Genomic DNA, 22,188 nt, shown 5'->3' with positions numbered 1-22,188 from the left:
CATCCCTCAGCTATCGCTCCTGTGTACCCCTTATCACTGCCACCACTGTCCTCCCACCTCACGTCCCTCTGTAGCTCTCATACCTGTATATGTTCTCTGCAAAAAAAATTACAGTACCTCACTGCTACTTTCTTCGTCTGCTCCCATTCACAACTTTCCTCCTCCAAGGCCTCACAAGGTCTAAATCTCTGCTTTCCAGCTTGTCTGCTGTGAGTAGTTGTGTATTAGTGTGATACTGCAGGGCCTTGGCACTAAACAACTAAGTGACTCTTGTTGGCTGTAGATATTTCATTTGCAGAGGGAGAAGACTGGGGCAGTGTGTCAGTGGTGTTGAGGGGATGAGCTCTCAGGCAAGGAGACAGAGGAGAAGGTCCTTGCTGCTCTCTCTCTGTCACTCTTCCAGGCCTGACTGAGGGCTCTGTGCCCCATCTTTCCAAATGGCACGGAGCCATCAAGTTGAACACTCTCTTCCTGGCATGTGCGACAATCATCAGTAGTGTCTCCAATGACCTGCTGAGGGACACACTTGTCATGAGGAGCCCTCAGACATTCGCCACAGAGGTTATTTTTTTTCTAATGGAGATTAAGTATATATTTTACAGCTGAAATTCAGATGTTTTTCCCCTGAAACACTTAGCAAAAAGACCCCAGCAGCAGTTATGTACTTCTCCACTTTCAGCATTAAAGTCAAATTTGATCTATAAGGAGGAGTTCTTGAGTGAGGAGGAGGCTTCTTTCCTGTAAACAAGCAATTATACACACTCAGCATGCAGAGTGGGACTGCACTGTCTGCCAATAGCTACTTAAGGCTGTCACAGAAAGTGGATGTAAGAAGTGTCGGCCATAAAGCGTAAATCTCCGGCAGAGAGCGAGAGAGAGAGAGAGGGAAGCATAAGCTGAAATTAAGCTGGCAATATAGGACATCCAAATATCTCTGGCTCTGGCTGCATCATTAGGCAGAAAGAGAGCCAGGAAGTGCTGCAATGCCACTGTCATGAAGAAGCAGCACATCAACCATATTGTGTCATCCATATTCTGACAATCTGTGCATATGATGGACGGTAATGGGAAGTGAGAAGGGGGTATGGTATATATGTGTCGGTGCACATGTGTGCTTCAACATATAGGTGTTGTTTCACATATGAATACATGCCCGCATGTGCAGAATATGCACATGTTTCTGTCATAAAGCAGGAGTGGGGGTGTATTTGTGCTGGACCTGCCACCGCTACTCACCTCCTTGCTCACAGAGCTGTTGGGCCAGAGCATCCTTGAAAATGATCTGTCCTCGATGTGTTGCTGTGGCTCTAATGGAAAGAAAGACAGAGAGAGAAGGAGAGATAGAGCATTAACACAAACGGCACTGAGGAGAAAGTTCATTCTGGCCGAAGTATATGAAGATCAGTCCGGCACTGAGGGCATCATTTCCCCCTACTTCGCTGAATTTACACATGTGGGATTTTATAATATGACAATAATGACAAAAAAGAGCAGGACAGCGAGATGGGCACTGGTGAGCAGCTGGACAGCATATCCTCTGACTAAAAGGATAATTATCTCAGCCAGGTCCTCTTGTAGTTGCGATGATTAATGCAGGCTCCTCACTCCTCTGGCCTGTAGGGGCCACAAGTGATCAACAACTCCTTCAGTTTCATCTTTTTTTATTTTGAAATTGCCATTTTACATTGCTGGTGTTTTTCAATCTGCATATTGTCTCCCCTTCATCCCACTACTCTCATGCGTATAGTACACGCTGGACACACAGCCTGCACTTCCTGTTCTGACTGCACCCTTCATTTTGTTATTTTTTTATCCAGTTATTGACAAAGGATATTTCCTTATTCACATTATTATATCTACATTTTTTTGTGCACAAACTGCATATGACAGAGTGTGGGCTATCAAATACCTTCTGCACTACCACACTGCACTCTTGCATGCCGGTGTAAATCAAACTGTATGTTGCGTGCTGCATGTATGGAATGTAATATGAATTTCCTTCCGGTGGCCATGAAATGCTTTATTCATTTGAAAATGGAGCAAGCTTTAAAAATCTAAGAGGGTGAAATGGCTCGGAGAGCAGCGGGATATTTTACACAGACACTGAGACATGCTCTGCTGCACTGCAGACATGTAGTTTGCAATAGCAGAGTTACATTAGTAAAAACGCACACTGACGAAGCAGCTCTCGAGTACAGAACTGTCATCCCTTCCAATAACAATGATAACAACCACAATACTACTACTTCTAATAGCAATAACAATACAGGAGCTGTTTTAATGTAAAAACAGTGGATAATGGGATACAGAGTGAAAGAGAAAAATAAAGGTCTATAACTGGGACACAGGGGGGAGATTGGATAGAAAGAGTATGGAAGAAGCTGCAATTTTCTGAGTCCTTGAAATGAGTTATTGTGAAAAAGATTGTAAAGTTTTAGAGCCCTTGAGGCTTTTGTAGCTCATTCTAGTCAGTGGCAGCAGCAAAATGAAGAAAGCCCTGTGCAACATGAGACAACAGTACATTTTTAGATGGCTAGTAAAAGCTGTATTACACCACTCTGACCTGCGTTTTCCCCACATAATACACAGAGGGGACACAGTTGGAGCGCGATTGAGGTCAAAAACATAAAGGGGATAAATATCACAGCCGTGGTGTGTTTCCTCATGGACTGCTCACAGTATTACTGCTTGTCCATCAGGGCGGTTGGAGTCTTGTCTCATCTGCCTGGCACTCAGACTTGTGTCTAATGTTGCAATTTGGCTTCGCTCTCAATTATGAACATCATCCGTGGCTTGTAAATCAGAGCAACCTCACGCTAAAACACACACTGACACAGAACTATTTGAGCCACCCACATACAGTGAGAAAGCTCCTTCAAGGGGCACTTGTGGAAATAAGAGGCCCCTTTTCTCCGTCTGTGCCATGTAAGGACACACTGTTGTCTCAGTGTTCAGGACATTCCCACGATCCAGAGACATTACACAATTTCTATTATATAAGTCAAACCAAAAAAGTGGAGCTCCGAGTAACCTCACTGTGATTTTAAATTCACTATACGTCAAACCTCAATGGAGGCAATGCAGACAGTTGTGTGTGTGTGTGTGTACTCTGCCACACCCATTGAAAACACTGTCCATTACAACCCAGATTTAGTCAAGAAGGAGAGGAGAGGATTAAAAATAAGCAAAACTTCATGAGGTGTACACAACACGGCGGGTGCCTGCGTCAGTGAGGCCCACATCCATTTTTCAGCCTTCCTCCATCTCCTGCTTCATCCATCTTTCCGTCTCCACAGTCCCATGTTGATTTTGCCTCGCACCTCCCAAACTCTACCCCACCCTGTCCCACCATGCAGACTCAGGCCTTTTATGGGTGCCAAGGCATTTACTCGTTCATCTCAGCTCGTGAATAATGAATAGGCCCCTCATTAATTAGTAAAGAGCTCTTGTGCCTGTGCAGAGCTGGGGAGAAAACATACTTAATTACACTCATATTTCAGAATTGGGTGAAAACTAATTTGAGTTTGGTATTTATGAATAAAAGATGGCGCGCAACGAACAGCGGGTGGGGATGTAGGAACAAGGCCCTTAAATATTTACTAAACACAGTCGCAGCTCAAGTTCACTAAACAGATTCTGTTAAGTGCCGGGGGACAGGGGGCTCCATCAAGGAGCACATTTGACCTCACACACATCCTTTACACTCACTGAACACACACACACACACATCTGTGACAGCAGCCCTCATCGAGGCAGGCAGTAGGAAAATGCCCTGCAAAGCTGACAGTAGTGGAAGAATTACTCAGATCCTTTACTTGGGTAAAAGTAGTCAAACAACAATGTAAAAATACTCAAAAGTATAAGAAAATGTACTTAAAGTATCAGAAGTAAAAGTATTAAGTAGTATTATGCAGCAGCATGGATGCTGTCAAAGTGATAATATCATGTATTATATTTTTGTACTCTCCTAACTGATGAATGCAAAGAGCTTCTGTAACAGTGAATTTCTCCATTGTGAGATTAATAAAGTCTTATCATCTCATCATCATCGAATAAATGTGTACGAAGCTTTTGAATGTTGAGGTGGAGCTTTTAACTATTGTACTGTAGGGTTGTTTCATCTGTAACAATGCATTAATATTGATAAACCGGTAATATGTTTTATTAGTAAAATAATCTGCAAATCGGGTGTCTGACAAATGCAGTGGCCTAAAAGGTACGATATTGTTGTGGATGTAAAGTAATTGTGCTTTTGACTTATTCGACTTACAATGAAAATTGAAAGCTTTTGAAAATGCAGCTATGCAGATGTGTCTTTGAAAAGTCTAGAAGCACTTGTCTGCTTCTAATGATGTTGTTTTCTTTCCCTCCAATAAAATACAAAGACATCCACCAAACAATGACGGAGGAGAGATATTCAGTGGGACAAAGTGTGTGTGTATGAGGGCGCTTTCTGACTATGTGTGACTTAATAACGTGTCTGTCATTAAAACAGTAGCCAGGAGAGGGCATTTAGTCTGAGCCGGAGTGTGTGTGATCGGCGCAGCGCGACGCCAGCGTCTGTCCTGCCGTCACACTCCAGCGGCTCCTCAGCGTGTGTCTCTCATTACCGTCTCCACTCTGGGAGACGCACACACACGCGCGCACACACGCACACAATCACACATAGAACTGTGCTGATATACACAAAACATTTACTGAACATCTAAATGTTAATTTGACTTTCTTTGGGGGGGAAAAAAGCAATTAAGGGCCTAAACGTGTTGGTGTTTCTCTTTTCTCCTCTCTCTCCCCTACTCTGATTCAAACGAGGGATCATTCATCTTGTGAAAATAAGTGTCATCCTCTCCCCTCTCATTAGTCAAGAGGAGCAAATCTGGGAGATGGGGAGGAGAGAGAGGGGGATTGAGGGAGATGAAGAAAAAGAGAAGGATCGAGTGAGAGATATGGATAAAGGGAGGGGGGGTGGGGGTTGGGATTTGGTCAGAGGGAAGAGAGGTGGGGGTTAGATGGCCTTGTCTTTCAAAGTCCACAATCTGCCATCAAATACCGATGCATGTGAGTAAGGGGAGAGATCCAGTGCACACACACATGTGTACACACACACTCCAAGCCACATATGAGCTTTAACATGTATGCAGATGGACAGGCTGTCACTCAAAGAGCTCCCAAAAGGGCCTGGAGTGGGTAATTACCAAGCATGTCTTCCATGTTAGATTACATGTTGCTGTCGGCCATAAGTATCCCCCAGGAGCCAGCTTGACAGCTCCCTGCTAACCACACACACACACACTCACACACACACAGCGGGGCGCACTGACGGCTGGTTTACCCTAAAGCCATATACATGCAGTTAAATATAGCTGCTGCTATCTGCAAGACAGCAATATGCACTGAATACTGACCACACAAACAAACTTTTCTAACAGGTTTTACACAATGCGCACACACGTTGCCTCGCTCTTCTTCCCTCGTTAGACGACTCTCCCATCCCCTTCTCCTCAAATCCCAATTAAAAGCTCATTTTCGCTCCCAGCTCACTAGGCCTGTTGGTAATCATGATTAATACGAGTGGGGTGCAGTCCCAGTCGCCAGCACTGATTTGGTGCATTTGGACGTAGCCCTTAAAATAATACACCCTAATTGGTTGATTTATCTTCCGTGTTGAGGACCAGCTGTGGGTTGGCCGCCACAATCAGGGACAACAGGTAAAGGAATGGAGAGGCAGGAAGATGGAGAAGTGAAGACAAAATAATGAGAGAGGCAGATAAAAAGGGAAAACATGAATCCACTGCTTCAGTTATCTCCACAAAACCGCTGATCAAGAGCTTTGATGAAATGTAAAATACGATTTCATGATTTAAACACAACCTTGATATTTTCATACCCGTCAGGGCCTGAGAGGGTGTGACTGGCTTCGTGGGATCACATTACCCCCCTCATTCCCTCCACCCCTTAATTAATTAATTAATTGAAAGAGGCTCTCGGAGAACATGCAAATTTAATGAAGCTCCACAGAGCAGGGATTTGGGAGTTGTTTGGCAAATTACCTGCTTGTTAGCACAGGGTCATAGAGAGTTACGGCTCCAAATACTGCCAGAAGAAGTGCAGTTACTGCTCAGCATACAGCCAGGAGAAGAGCAATTGACCTTGACTACTGTTAGCGAGTAATAATTAGGGGGATTAGGAAAACAACAGCAGTTAGGAGTAAATATGTGAGGAGAAAAAAAAGAGTGGAGTCTAAAAGCTGTTGATTTTTTGTTGTTCATTTAGTCTTGAAGGCAGTTACTTTAAAAAAAAAAAGGATATCTAAAGAAAATCCACCCTTCCTCACTTTCTCAGTGAGGGTTAGACTAGGACAAGAGGGGGGAGAAAGAGAAGAAGATACCTTTTTGACCAAGAGTCAACAAAAGCGAGATGAATCGCCACAACAAGTCATGTCTGTAATCTATCTTGTCAGTCACCACGGAGCACATTCGCAGGAACAGAATGTGAAGCAATCGTTTCTCGCAAAATACATCTGGAGCGCCCGGGCCCCCCTCTCCCCTGGGCACGGTTCATTCGGCTGCATTTAAAATCATGCTTTACCTTCTTCTTTTCAGTCTCCACGCGCTGTTTCATCTGGAATTGATAAGGAGGTCAACTTCCCAGCATGCGTGATGGTGACCTCCTGATGAGGGTGTGTGATGTCGGTGCAGCACAGGGGTGATGTGGACAATTCGTGGCGGTATTGATCAGAGCACTGATGTGTAATATGCATGTGGGTGCACATGTGTTCGCATGTGTATTTCTGTGTGCACAGGTGTATGTATATAATTACAGGGGTCACGGACCGCACTCTTGGGAAATAAGACCATATCACGGATGTTGAGACCTTTGGGGTAAAGAGCAACAGGAGTCCTGGCTGTGATCTGCTGAGGAGCACGGGAGTGGGTTTGCCTCTAACGACGATGATTTACTGTTAAATTCGGAAAAACTGGCACATTTTAAAAGTTTAAGAAAGGTTAAGCACATGAATATGAGAGATATAAGAGTTGCTGTCTTATATGGGAATGTGTGATATATGAAAATTAGAATTATATGGGTGGACTGTGCCAGATTTGCAGCTCTGGTAGGTCGGTGGAGACAAAAAGCGGATCAGATTTATGTGCTCTGTCATGCCTCACATTTCTACCTCGTATTTCTATATCTACAATGCCAAAACGCGATTACCTTGAACCAATCTTTCATTTTCACTGGCCCAATGTCTACAGTGAATCTGTCACACAGCCACAGGCTAGTATGGAGCGTTAGTGATGAGGGGAGCTCATTAACCAGTGATTTTATGTTAAAACAGACTGAAAGATTGACTTGAATAATAGGAAATCAATGGCAAAGACTAATACCAGGAGAAATTAGGTGTTGGGTAGGATAGGTCATCTGTCGGCCTGATGTCTGAACTCTGACCTTTGACCTCTGATTAAGAAGCTGTCCATCATCCTGATTGTCAGAGTAACCAGACTGGATGAGCTTGAGGACACATTATTGTCATAAAACGGAAAGGTCAACCCGAATTTTTAGCAGATCGCCTACAATCAGCAGAACATCTACTGTAAATTGCAGCTCGCTCTAAAATGCCAACTACCAGCTACAGCCGTTTTTATTAAGCAGCCAAATCAAGCTGTGTTCACATGTAGCAGTCAGCCACACACTATGCAATACTGTAGTGCGTGTTTCACAAACTCATGCTTATGCAGACCTGCCTACTTTGAACAGATGGCAGTATCAACAACACAACAACACCCGCATAATTACAGCACAGACACTGTTCCTTTTCAATTAGAGCTAACAAGACAAGAGAGTGTTTTAGCGCCCACCTGCCCTATTTCTATTTCTCCTCCTAATTGCTCCTACAAGTGGCTTCAATCAGTCTAGGACTCCACAGAGGAACCACAGGTAGCAGCGATGTGGAAAAAAACAAATATATGACTGTCTGCAAAGAAATGCACGTACACATATAAACACACACATAGACGGCATGCCATGACATAAAGGAACCAAGCACCATCAGATCTGCAGACCCGTATCCTCAGGGGAACACTTTGGGAAGAGGGCTCGCATTCAGTAATTAAAACAATCTCTAACCATGCAGCTGTCAGAGATCTACAGGGAGACAGCGCAAAACCCATACACATGTATCAGCACACAAAGATGTGTTCATGCGGGGCTGCATGTGTGCATACAGCAGCCCATACATTAGCAAGAGTTTCTCTGAATGTGGCTGTTGGTACATATAAAACCCCATACACATGCACACCCAAACACACACACACACACTCATCACTGGCTGCCCCGAGGCTGTAAGTGAAGCAGAATAAAGGCTAAGAAAGGGGGAGACACACCAGTGCATCTCTGCATTCACCAGAGGAGGCTTTTAACCATTCTCACCTCTGTTAAGTGCAGCAAAGCATTCAGTACATTATGTTGTGGTGTGGACTGTCATGTCTGAGCAAGAAGAATAAAAAGTGGGACGCAACTGTGTTTTATGCAATTATTAAAGCATGAGTTGGTTTGCTTTTTGTGTGCCAGAAGAGGTTCGCTCCTGGCCGACAGTTTAACTTCACTTTGACAGTTGCAGGAATAGTTGCCGGGAATGTTGCGGCTGCAATTAACGATTACTTTTATAACTGATTCATCTAGTAGTAATTTTTGCAATTAATGAATTAAAAGTTATAAAAGTGTCTGAAATTGTAAAAACAAGTTCCCACATCCAAAGGCAACTTATTCATATTGCTTGTTTTGTTCAACGACAAGCCAAAACACAAATATATCCAAATTACAGTGACATCAAAAAGACGAGCAAATCGTTTCTGTATGAAGAAGCTGAAGACAGCAAACGTTTTTTTGGCGTTTGTGCTTGATAAACAGCTAAAATATGCAATCATTTACAAAACTGATGCTGATTGTCTGTTGATCAACTAGTTATAGTGACTAGTGTGTTCTCCCTACTCCTCCACCTCCTCTGCCTCCTCCCCTCTCCTCCTCCAAGGCCTCCCCTTCTCTTTAAGGTGGCAATTTACAGCCACCCAGAAAATGAGTTCTTCTGGATGCCCACGTCATTGCACTCTATCACACTCCTGCTAGTGATCTGTTACCAGGAACACTCCCACAATATGGCCCATAAAACTGCTCACAGACCCCATATTGATGCAGCAGCGGACCGGCTCCAGCCCTGTGAAGGAGATAGGATGTCTGCGCCGTTAATTTAAACACTCATGGACACTGCCTGTGGAAAATGGGCCTTGTATCAGTCAGTGCAGGAGTACTATGAGCAAGGGTAGGACATTGCATTATTTACATTTTGTACAGTCTAGACAAATCTCTCTTACACACACATTTTTTCATTACATTGCTTGAGTTTTAAAGTGATTGGCCATAAAATTGCACTTCCTGGGCAATTTCTTTTGCAAAAATCAAGAAATACGAGGAAATGACAAGTTGTCTGATCACATCTTGACCTAAAGAGTAATAATACTGACAATTCAGCTCTGGAAAAATGTATATGGCACCCAAGGTAACTCTGGCTTTTGGTCACAAGAGTCTCGCCTGTTGAATTTCTCCCAGAGTCACATCAGTGAACCCTGGGAGGGCAACTCTGGATGTGAGGATATACTGGTGGAGATGGGGGCTGTGAACTGGAACAGGGTGCAGTAAGAGCGTGTGCATGTGTTTGTGTGGTTGTGTATGTAAGGAGCAGTCTCCAGCCAGCTGGAGTGTGACTGGCTGACTTTGATAAGGTCAGCCGCAGGGGCCCCTATTGTCATACAGTCGTGGCCCCCTGCCAGCCCCACTGTCATCAGCACTGGCACACTGCTGCTCCACGGTTTACACTCACACGCAAACACGCAGCACACGCATGGACACACACACGAATACTGAGGAAACACACAATCCTCGTAAGCTGACACACGCTCAACAGTAAATGTGTTTGCTGGCAGACAAAAAAGCCAGTAAATCTGTTTGGCTCTGTGGATATTGTCTAAATGGCAGCTCCACTTCAGCAAATTCCCCAACTGAATCCTTTTCTGTCAGTCTGTCCATAAAAGTCTCTGTCTGATAGTCTATCGTGTCCCTCCAGGAATTCATTGAGGGATTTTTGTCAGTGCTGCCAAAATGTTTAATTTAGTTGTGTTTTTTATGAAACATTGATGTGCAATTTGCAATGTCTTTCAAGTTTGGAAAGAGGGTGACTGGTAATAAAAAAAAGAAAAAAAAAAGAGATTAGTTTGCATTTTGATTTGACTATTGAAGGATTAAAATCATAATGATGTTTTCATTCGTGTATTTTAGAAAAACACAGCTCTTGATGGAGAAATGTGAGAAGCACCCTCGCCAAATGCATAAATATTCCAATATTATAGTGAATTTCTAAAAGATCTTTTGCTGCTGTGACTTTGCATGGGGCAGAGTCCTTCCTTTCCCTTTACGCTTCTCCAGCAACAGCTGCTAATTGCATTTTGACTGATTATCAGCATGTGGCTGTAAATCACCAGCCAAGAGAACTACAGGGAAAGAGAGTTAGAGGATGTTTCCAACAGATAGAGATGGAGAAAATGATGAAGAGCAAGATAGACAGAGGAGAGGGGGACAAAAAATGAGAAAAAGGAAAAAGACCACGGCTGTTCTCAGATGTATTAAGCTCGATCTTTGGCCAATCAAACAACATGTAAGCTTCAGGGAAACAGTAACGTGTACACAAACCTGTGCAGCATCCCTGAGCAACAGCCTCACAGTTAGTTGCAATCTATTCTGAGCTATTCTGAACTCTAATAGAAGCCATTTGTATAACTGGTCCTTATTAATGCTTTCATGAAATGTCACAGAGCATCGTGTGAAGCAAAGTTTTTCTATCTCGAAAAGTTTGTGTGTATGAGTCTGTATCACACCCATCCTCGGGGGATGGGCGGATCTGTTCAACACTCACACATTTTCCAAAGGACAGAGGGAGCGAGCCCGTTGAATGAGAGGATGGGGATATTTTTGTTCATTCTCGTCAGGGTAATGTCAAGCATGAGGATCACCACATGCACACGCTATCTGTGTCCCCAGTTTAACCTCTTTCCAGTCATTATGCATGTTTTCTCTGACCGGCTGGCCTTTTAACATCCTTTCTGTGGCTCTGACAGAGAAAACACCACCCTAGTGTCAGCTGATAAGCCTCACACAGGCTTACTGGGTCAATATGCAGCCACACAACATTAACGGATATTATTGTTACAGTTTACGACTTCCATGTCTGGGTTAGACGTGAGGCAGCTGTAAAGGTCCCAGTCTGCATCACATCTATTTGTCTATCTTATGAGTTGCTCTCTTCCACACACATACACTCGTGCATGACTTACAGGAAGTTGACGCAGCCGGTGCCAGGCGGTGGGGCGATCCAGACAAAGCTGAAGCTGGAGGAGGGCTGGTGGCTGACGTGCGAGGCGACCACGCTGCAAACAAACTGGGTTCCACCAAACTGCCGCTCTGGCATCACACCTGTAGGGGAGAGGAGAAGAGAGTGAGCGGGAGACCAAAAAGGACAGTTTGTGATGTTTCGTATCCTACTGTAATCTAATCATCAACAAACATTTTCCAAAGCCAATCTCAGTCTTGTAGATGTTTACCCTGACTTCCAGTTATCAGCTGGTTTCCATTTATTTTATTGCAATATTAAAGTCAAATTGCACATAAAACTTGTTTTACATTGTATGTTGTATTAAAAGTAACATTATCATCATGTGGTAAGCCCATTTATAAGACAGTGATCTTTATAGTCTGCCAGTGGTGTGGCCTGGCCTCCTGAACAACACTGCTTTCATAAAACCACACCCAACTAAAACATAGATGTGGTGTAAAGCATTATGTTTAATTTATTGTCGCTTGAAATAAAAACACTGTTTTCTGGTGGCCGACCCTCGCCAGTTTTCAAACAGCAGACTTAATTAATCCACACTCAGCTAGATCACTGCTCAGAGTTATTTTCACAAAAACAACAAAAAATGATGTTCACTGACTGATTATCAACTGTGTCTCGACCAAGTCTGGTCAGGCTGATCATATATAGTAATGAAATGAAAGGAGAACAGTAAGGGACTCAATTTATAATGGAATAAAAAAAGGTATTCATTGCATATGCATTTAAAAGGGTGCACATCAAAACATTAAGTGAGACAGCGCTTCCAGAAATGACACCAGATGATTACAGACAGCGTCATGGTTCGAGGCGTAGGGCCACTGACAAAGCTGCTGTATTTGTCATGTTTGGAGTGAGAACGGGCTGAGAGTGACCGGTTAATGGATTTACTAATAGGCCCATGAGGGCTTTTCCTATATGAAGGAGAACTGACAGTGAAAACAAGGGAGAGAGCTGACATCTACCAATGTTGCAGGTTTGGCACACACACATCCACGTTATTCCCTCCTTCCTTCTTTCCATTCGCTTTTCATTTCTTCCCTCACTCGTTTGATCTCCCGCCATTCTACTGTTAGTTTTTCCATTCCTCTGGCATCCCACGGCTTTCTTTTTCTTCTTCATTGCTTCCTGCCTCACACTCACTTCTCATTCACCTTCCCTCCTTTGCTCTTTTTCCCCCCTCTACTTCTCTCCTTTCATAATTTTTTTTTTCTCGACCCTATCCTTCTTTTCTTCGTGAGCTGACACGACATAACGGCGCTCTTATTAATGAGGGTCTGTGTCCGGCTATGATTGCACCGGTGGGATGACATCATGTCACACAATCTTTCCTTCATATCACAGAGGGCAAGGGCAGGACGCCGCCGGACTCATCAATCAGTGCACAGACATACAGAACAGTTTAATAATTTACTGTAACTAAGCAGCTTTGCAATGTTGAAGAAGAATCGTCCAAACTGCGCAGTAACTATCACAAATACAAACGCAACTGAAGTATGGAGTGTGCAGGCAGGTAATCTGGGAATCTGTCATTATTCTACTAACATATTTTGGTCCAGTGCACATGGAGCAAACACATTCAGCCAGTTTAAAAATGTATGCTATGTCCCATCTGTCTATGAGGAAGTGCGCTGAGCTGCAAGGCTCTGGTGGCTGGCCTCTGCTCTGCATAACCTGCAAACACAACCCTCTCCTCTCCTCTCCTCTCCTCTCCTCCATCACAAGTCAACTCACTGAAAACATAATCAGCAATGATTAATAACATCAGAGCTTTAATATCCCCTGAATCAATGTGCAAATCAATATGCAAAGACTGTGCGCGCGTGTGTCTGTGTGTGTGGTTCAAAACTAATTATTAAAAGAGAAATAATTCCGCCCATTTCTGACAGTAATAAATTTGACCTCACAGATTGCATCCATAAATACACACAATGTCGACAGCTCCATAAATGTTTCTGTTCGACTCGGCCAGCTGTGTGTGTGTGTGTGTTCCTTTGTATCGTTGCGAGAAATTTATGTTTATGTGTGTGTGGCATGGTACAAACAAACCCAGTTATCATCGCTGTCGGATGGAAAACGAAGAAAAACAAGCTTGTTTTTAAACTGAGCACCATGCATTTATTTGTTTACCCTGTTGGCTTCGCAAAGGTTGCTCTTCAACCCGCGAGTTGTGCCTTTTCTCATCATGTAAACACCAAACTCCTTAACTGGAGCTCAAACTGAATAATCATCAAAGCTACATGATTTAAGAGGTTTCACATGACGACAACATATTGTGTCATTATGTGCGAGTGCAAGCAGCGTGTGGGCCCCAGATTTACGAGGTGTCGCGCAACGTAGCCTTTTACATCGCGAAGGAGCTGCTGGTGTGTAATAAGAGACTGAGATGTAATCACCCACTAATAGTAGTGCTGTTCTCTAATCACCTCAACTACAACCTCTCCGCGTAATGGCCACGATTTACTCTTAAGCAAACACATACACACTCACACAGGGAAACGCGCATAAACATGCATTACTGTCAAGGGTTATTGCCGTGTTGTTTGCCTGGGCGAGACCTCCTCAGCAGCCTATCTTTACCGCAGACATGGAAAAACAGAAATTGTTTCTGTGCTGTTCTTGCGTGGCACTCAGGAAAGCACGCGCTGACATACCCATACATCCTTCTCTCTTTTTAACCCCATCTGACACAAAGGAGTGCCATTTCCACAACAATTTCCTTGTTGTTACGTGCCACACATTTACTGCCGAGGCACTCGAGACAACACTTTTGGCACTAATTGTCCAATTTTGTGGCAGAAGAAGAGTCGGAGAAGCGCTGTGAATCTTTCTCGGCACATTGCGGCGGTGCAATTTGAGAATCCCTGCAGGTGTGCATAATACAAGCTTCGCTCTTGTGGTAGCAATGGAAACACTAGCTGGAAAGCTGCAAAGACAAACAGCAAGAGAGAAGAGTGGCGATGGAGATGAGCAGCAGACTGAGCAGAGGAGATAGCAGAAGGAGAAAGTAAACGCCGGTGTGGACAGAGGGACAGAAACAATGAATCACTCATTCAACTCAGTCATTCAAAGGAATATTCTCATTTACAGTGCTGTCACTCATCACTGGGTAAAAGAAAAAAATGGGAACCAACAACAACTCCTGTGACACAAAACTAATTAATTTGCTACAGGTTACTGTAACTCGTGCATATTTGATGAAGTGAAAACAAACACAGATTTCAGTGTTTGAAGCAGAAATTGAGCCTCACACTGTGATAAAAGTGAGAAAATAAAGAAAATCGCGGCAGACAGAGTGAGAGGTAGACAGACGGAGGAATCGTGGTGTGGCTGGAGAAAAGCAGAGAGCAGTTAGAGTAGGGTGAAGATGAAAAGGCAGACTGATGCACTCCAGGACACAGCAGCGCTGGGACTCGACACTGCTCACAGAATTTCTATTCCCACTTGAAAAATACACTCAGGCATAAAAATGCAAATAACGAAACTAGTCCCTTTCATGTCCGGGTGTGGAGAGAGAGAAGGGGGGAAAAAATCACTATTATTCAATGAGATCCAAATCCCAAATGTTCCAGTAAAGCAACAAGCTGTAGTGAACCTGGACAGGAAAAAAAAAGAAAGCTCTGACATTCCTGGTTCTGTCTGGGGAGATGAGCAGAGAAACAGAAAGACGGACTCTTTCGTCATTGTGAAATGAGAATATATAACAAAGCCCTTCCTGTGTCCTTACACGGCAGGGTCACGCTGACTGAAACACTGTTAATTAATTTACTCTTCACTCAGCTGAACTCTACCTACAGATGTGATGGATAGATATCTGTCAATATTTTGTGTTTAATTCATCTCCTCTTTTCTTACTCTTGATCCTCCAAAGTTCTCCTCCTCCAAATACAGTTCTTTGAGCAGTTCTGGTTATCAAAAAAAATCCCACAGTTGTTGGTTGATTGATAGGAGGAACTTTTTACATTTTATGCTTTATCAGCTGTGCTTGTTTGTTCTCTATGTATGGGACTCGTTAGCACCCAATCAGCCTCAGGTGCAGCCCTCACCTAATGAGCGGACGGTGACACATGTTGTAGCTGCAGTCCAAATGCCACCGGTGATGCATTCAAGCTGCACATTAGATAAGTATCAGCAGAGGCCACTTCTAATTCAATAAGCAGCCACGGGGGGATCTTGGAGGACTGCTGCAACCACGCATCCACAGTCAAACGCGCACATGCAAATACGCACACGCTCGCGCTCACGCACGCAAACACACGCAGTTCTTTCACATGCAGATTGGGCACTTGTGAGCTGTCGGCAGTGATTAATGGCAAGGGAAGATGACCTGCTAACTCCCACGGTATGACTGGGCAGAGCATGTTTCATAAATTTAAACCCACACACACACATATATATAGCCACACACAAATGCCTATACATGCACCCTCGGGCATGCCCACACACAAACTCACCCAGATACACAGAAACACAGGAAATGGGTGTGTCAGGATTTTAAGGGTCATATGTTGGTTGTAGGAGTGTCAGCCCGGCATCAATCTCCGCTGGTAATTGTCGTGAATTTTTTAAGCATCCACAAAAAGGAAGTGGGAAGTTGAGCGCCTCTTATGTATTCATATTCAGTCCGCCCATGTCTGCAGCGACAAAGGCTTCTCCACATTTTTCTCTTCCGTCTGGTCTTGCATCTTTTAAATATGTAAACACTTCAATTCACATCTGTCTGTGTCCTCCTTAACATTGCTCTATTTGGAGACAGCATTTTTATCTGTCTTTATATCTCACTTTGCAAAGCTAATGAGCGCTCCACAGCCAAGCTCAAAACAAGTCAAATAGATGGAGTGAGAATTCTCCCCGATGGAGCAGATGGGCAATCGGTGGCTCAGGCTGGCAGCGACTTCACACTGTAGGACCAGCAGGAGCCGGTCTAACTGGCATTAGAACTGATAGTTAGGCTTTGTGGCAGAGTGGCTAGGATTCGAGAGACACCATTCAAATTGATGTGCGCATTTACCAGAATCATTCAGAGTTTATACAAACCATTTGACATCTGTGCAGTACCAAATAGCTACTGGATTTTGCACTCATTTCACAACTGTCCTTCACCAGTGTCTGGCGTGTGGGGCAACAGAAATCTATTTGTTTGAGTGCTCCATTCCTCATAAATGGTTGATTTCCAGACACTTAAACATGTTTTTTTTCCGATAGATTTCGAGTTAACTGGAGGGCGGTGGGAAAATGCACTCGAGTCCAAAAGGTGAGACAAATCTGGGTGCTTGCTGCTGCTTCTCTTCTGCAGTACTGGTTTCCCTTCATTGGAGCAATTGTTATTAATGAATTCATGGACACCTTTAATGCTAGAGCACACACATACTGCGCAACCATAAGCACACATGCACTCTCATCACCCCGGATGTCTGCACATACGCATACGAAAGCAACCGCAAACAGAATATTAAAATGCATGTGTATGTACAGCAGTTTGCTCGGAGCGTTAATGAAAGCCCTGTGAAGTAGCATAATGTGCCGTAAGCAGATTAGGTTATTTGATTTTTGTCTTCGGAATTTATATTTGTCACCACTCACGATATACTTTTTGATTAAACGCAGAAAAGTGGGTCTCATTTAAGAAGCACAGATTAATGTTTATGATGCACATCTTTTGTCCTCCAGGCCTGTTGTGTGTGTGTGTGTGTGTGTGTACTCAGACAGATAATAACCAGTGTTCATTCTCCCACTTGCTCAGACTAAGAAATTCAATGTATACCACCCCAGATAATTTGAGAGCAGGCCCATTAAAGGCCCATATTTCATGTGGTAATTCTTAAAACCTGTCATAAACCTATTGGAGCATTAACATGTGTTATTAAAAGCCTGTGAATGTATGGGAATCTGTCAAAAGCCAGAATAATGCCTCTGTCAACATGTTTAAAGAGAAGGCCACACAATGGCGACATAAATGATACATCACAACAGTACTGACAGCCTGAGCAGGGACCCCATACGCTTTGTGCTGCAGAATAATCCATTGCTGTGTGTGTGTGTGTGTGAGTGAGTGTGTGTGTGTGTGTGTGTGCGCCTGTTGCGTCGCATTCACCACTTCTTCCCAACACCATCCTCAGCTGGTCAGCCGGACCACTGCAGGGTCGGCGCATGACGGCCCGGCTCTGATCTGCCATTGGCTGAAATGGGCATCCATCTCAGCATCTGCCAATCAAACTACCATTTAGACGGGTTGGCAGCGTCGTGGCGATGGCAGGGGTCCGGCACAGCTTTGCCAGGAGGAAGCTGTGTGTTAATATGGGTGGTGAAAGATGCCAGTGGCCAGGGGGAAAGGGGGTAAGAGACTCTGTGGGAAAATGTGGGGGTGGCGGGCGTTTGCCACATGAATGAAAGAGAGTTTAACTGGCAGTAAAGGACACCTGGAGGTCTGCTGAGTTGTATGTGTGTGTAGGTGAGCAAGAGTGTATATGAGAGACTTACTGTGCATATGTTTATGTTTACATTATTATGTTTTCCCATGTGTGCACACTACGTTCAATTAAACGTTCTGTGAAAGAACCCATTTGTGTGTAGATAAAATGTATGTATTCATGCCATGGCTCTAAGCACCAAACCAATTTTTGCCCATATGCACACATTCAGAAAACAATTGCTCTTTCATTTAGGCTTCCATTGTATCTCACAGCATCCATCATCCATAAAGTCCTGAAGGCAAGGCCACACACACCCACACAAGACACACAAACATACAAAGCTGGGGCTATTGTAAGAGCTGCCAGTATGGCTCTACCCAGCTGAATGAGAGAAAGTACGCAACATATGGTCATACGTGAACAATTATTTAATACTCATACTGATCCTAATGTAATAATTGCTTATTCTACTCTAATATATCCCATACATATCAAAGTATAAACATTTAGTTCATTGCTTGAGGCGGCCTACTGCTTCCTTTCAGTGATCAAGAGCTACAAGCCGTACAAGCATGGATGATAAATGGATTTCAGGAACACTACTGGAGCATAATATACCCCCCTGAACTAATGTGTCATAATTGAAATGAATGTTGTTCTGAATCAAACAAGTGTTGTGTGTTTTGGAGCCCCACCCTGTATGATAGATGAGACTTCTACGTCTCTGCACAGCCCTGCAATCCATCTCAAAGGCACACTCACATACTTGCAAACACAAGTACAAATGGTATACCCCAATGCATGTACAAGTGCATATGCATGCACACATGCTACTTTATATCACTGAATATGCTGAAGTAGTTAAATTAAAATTCCAGTTTGTTTCAACTTTGGTCTCATTTTCATTGTTTGGGCCATCATTTCTGTCAGTACTGGTAACATTTTACTTACTTAAGCACTAGCTAAGAAAAACATAACATTCTGACAAGAATCCGTCAGACCATCACAAATGTTTTGAAAAAAGTTTAGTACTAATAAAGACATGTTGTTAAAAATCATAGAATTGAAGAAATGTGTTTTAAACCTGTTTGATCATCAGGCTTATCATGTCTCTTGCAGGATTGGACCTTCTTTTCTTTTTCAGAACTTTGCAATAAATTTGGTGAGCACAATGTTAGAATTGCTGATAGGAAGGAGGGCAAAACCATGAAAATACGCTTTGTATGAAAGCAAAATTAAGTTTTCCCTGTTTTTTATTTGAGTCAAACTGATAAACAGGGGCCTGTTTAAAACTGGGTTCAGTCCCAGGCTCAAGATGTGTGTGAGTTATGTAAATCACCAGGGTGAAGTGTTGCTGAAAGGCCTAATTGGAGTGACATAGCCAAGTCTGCTGAGTGCTAGTGGTGTGAGGCCTGTGGAGCAGCACCCAGTGGAGAACAGCCAGCTCTGTGCCCCAGGAGAAGCTTACCACACTGGGTGGCAAAGTCACTAAGTCCCCTTCCCCCCATCCCTCTAGTCCGTGAGCTCCAATTTCTTCTTCTAGCCTTCCACCCATCCATCCATCCATACGTCCATCCATCAGTGAAGCCCATGAGCGGCTGCCTTCTGTGGGTGTGTGTCATTGTAGCTTGGCAGGCACACACCACAGCTTCAGCGGCAGGCGCCAGGGCTAATTTGATTTTTAATTCAACACGACTCCTCAGCTAATAGTTTGAGCTGGGGATTAATTAATCTGATTTGACTTGTGCTAATTTCTTGCACCCACATCCCCGCTCCCCACCCGTCAATGCAGCAAACAAACAAACTGGTGAGGCCGTGGTCTCGCAGGCTCTGTCCTGACACACATGTCGAGGATGAGAGATAGAGACCTGGGGCGACAGGTGAGGGGCCAGTGGAAAGCCTTGGGAAAGCGAGGCATGATGCCTGTGCTGCATGCGTGTGTATATACAGTATGTGTGCAAACCTAAATGTGTTTATGGAGGAGGCTGGAGCTGAGCCTGGTCTGACAGAGGAGTGCTGGGAGGCAGTGAACTAATCACGGCAACAGCCTGGCTCTTGTAAGGAGGGCGAAACACAGAGAAGGTCACCAACTATTTTTGCTGCCAAAATATGGGTCAGATTGGATCTGGGTGAGTTGCTCACAGATAACTTGCATGTAACGTTTAAAAAAAAGAAAAGAGAAAAAAAAAAAGAAAGGCCAGGCAGCGGAGCATTCCCGTTCTTCTCTGAGGCTTTTAGAGGGTGTAGAGCCAGATCCAGTCAGGGCCCTACAGGGAGAAACCAGTAGAACCACTAAGCTTCCTCATCTCACAGAGTCAGAGAGAGCACTTCCACTTTTTCTAATACTATCTGCAAGGGAACTTTAAAAATGAATAGACCTCAGAGTGCAGCCTGGATGGCATGCACTTTGTGGAGACGACTTTGGAAAATCACTTTCTCTCAGTTTGCGCACCAAACCCACAGATGCCCACACACTTGCAAGGTGCATATGGAGGTATAGAGTATAAGGAGTTTTACATCACAACACAACAAAGATACATTTCAAAGTCAGCTTGCCTCTTTGCTGAAATGATGCAAACCCACTAGTGTTCACAGAAATGTGTCAAACTGAGCAGTCTTTGAGTCAAAGCTCTCTCTGTCTTTATTCTATCTTTATTTCTCTCTCATTCTCTCTGGCATGTAACCAACCTCTCTGCATGGCAGAAAATAACATTGCTCTGCTCAAGAGAGACCACACATGGGAGAAACAGCCTACGCCTGCTGCTCTCTCCTGCAGGATAAAAAAAAAAACAAAAATAACAAAAAACTGGCCAACATCTCACACACCACTTTGAAATCTCTATCACAGTCAGTCCAGCTCCTGCTTTCCCCTATTTCTGCTTTCTCTGTCACCCTGGACCTTTTTTACCATACATTTGGATGCAAAAATAATACAGAGAAGAAAGGAAAAAGCACTCAAATGCTCAGCATGTGCATACAAATACATGTGTGCTCTCGGAAAAAGCAAATATAAACACACACACACACACATACATGCACAGCTTCACTCACAGACACAAAGTGATGCACATATACTTGAACATTAGACACGCACACACACATATGTACAGATGTAGCACACCTGGGGGAGTTCAAAGTAGGGACTATGTTTTCCAGGAGAGCTAGTGTACACTAAGTGAGCCAGTAAATTCCCAGCAGCAGTGCTCCAGCAGGCCTACTGTACCATCACACCTGAGAGGCAAGACCTCTGCTGTTGGGATGTATGGCCAGCACTAATGGACTAGTCTGGAGTCTGCTGCGGGTGCACCTTAAATTAATAATGGATTATGTTGTGTTCTCTTTGAATTCTTTGAAGGTGGTGTTGCTGTTTGCTTCTAAGGAGGCTTTGCACATAGAAAGTAGCTACATGACTTGAGATGCATAATCACCCGAGCATTCCTCTGGACTCTGAGAGCACCCAAATGTTTAGCCACCTGTTAGCAGCTTCTAGGCGTTGTGAGATTGGAGGGGGAGGACGTGCCGGGCAACGGGAGGAACAGAACAGAGGCTCAGGCTGGGCACGAGGGGTGGGAAAGTCCTGCGCCAGCAAAGCAGGGAGATTTACAGCAAGCCGACCCGGCCGATCTTGAGCCTGATCTAACACTGTGCCACAGAGAACACAAATCACCTCCCATACATAACCCTGCCCCTGACAACTCATTTCATCTTCCGCACTAATGAATTCATCATCAGGAGGGATCTGCCTTTGGGTGCCTCAGCCCTGAGCAGAGAAGGAGTAATGGCTCAGATAAGTCATCATCATCATTATCATCAACACCACCACCAAGGCCAGCACCACCTTGCCTCTGCTCACCCCATAGTTGAGGATCAACAGTTTGGGACTGTGTGGTGTCCTTGGCAGAGTTGCAACAGGGGAACTTTGGCAGCGTTCAAGGTTATTATAAGGATGGATGTCAGAGCAAATGTGTCACAGATGCACATCCTTAGTGTGAGAATCAGCATGAGTGTGCGTATGTCAATGGAATTTGAATGTGTTGTGGTATGAGTGGATAAATCAGCGAGTGTGAGAGCTCTTATGGTAGCAAGCAAGTGTATATGTGTGTGTGTGTGTGTGTGTGTGTGTGTGTGTGCATGTGTGAAGGAGTCTAAGCGGCGCAGTCAGGGAGCTGTCAGCAGAGAGCCAGGGAGCAGGCTGATCACAGGGCTGCAGTGCGTTTGAAGTCTCCCAGGGACTGACAGCTTCTCTCCCCATGGGAACCCCCTTCCCTCACCCCTTCTCTCCTCCCTGCACCACCCTTTCTCTATATCATTCCTCTTTATCCTCCATCTCTCCCTACA

General features: G+C 44.1%; 1 protein-coding gene across 1 annotated transcript in view; it reads right to left on the bottom strand.

Annotated features, from left to right (window-relative positions):
• Nucleotides 1–22,188, bottom strand: part of reln (reelin) — a 90,185-nt gene that overhangs the window by 42,894 nt on the left and 25,103 nt on the right. The window contains exons 3-4 of the mRNA XM_041938807.1: nucleotides 11,382–11,520; nucleotides 1,237–1,307 (exon numbers count right to left, since the gene is read on the bottom strand). Of these exons, the coding sequence (XP_041794741.1) occupies nucleotides 1,237–1,307; nucleotides 11,382–11,520 (210 nt within the window). The remainder of the gene's footprint in view (nucleotides 1–1,236; nucleotides 1,308–11,381; nucleotides 11,521–22,188) is intronic.

This window comes from Chelmon rostratus, chromosome 6, assembly GCF_017976325.1.
Source record: "Chelmon rostratus isolate fCheRos1 chromosome 6, fCheRos1.pri, whole genome shotgun sequence".
Taxonomy (NCBI): domain Eukaryota; kingdom Metazoa; phylum Chordata; class Actinopteri; order Chaetodontiformes; family Chaetodontidae; genus Chelmon; species Chelmon rostratus.
The sequence above is the reverse complement of the archived record's forward strand: the minus strand, read 5'-3'. Positions and strand labels throughout refer to the sequence as shown.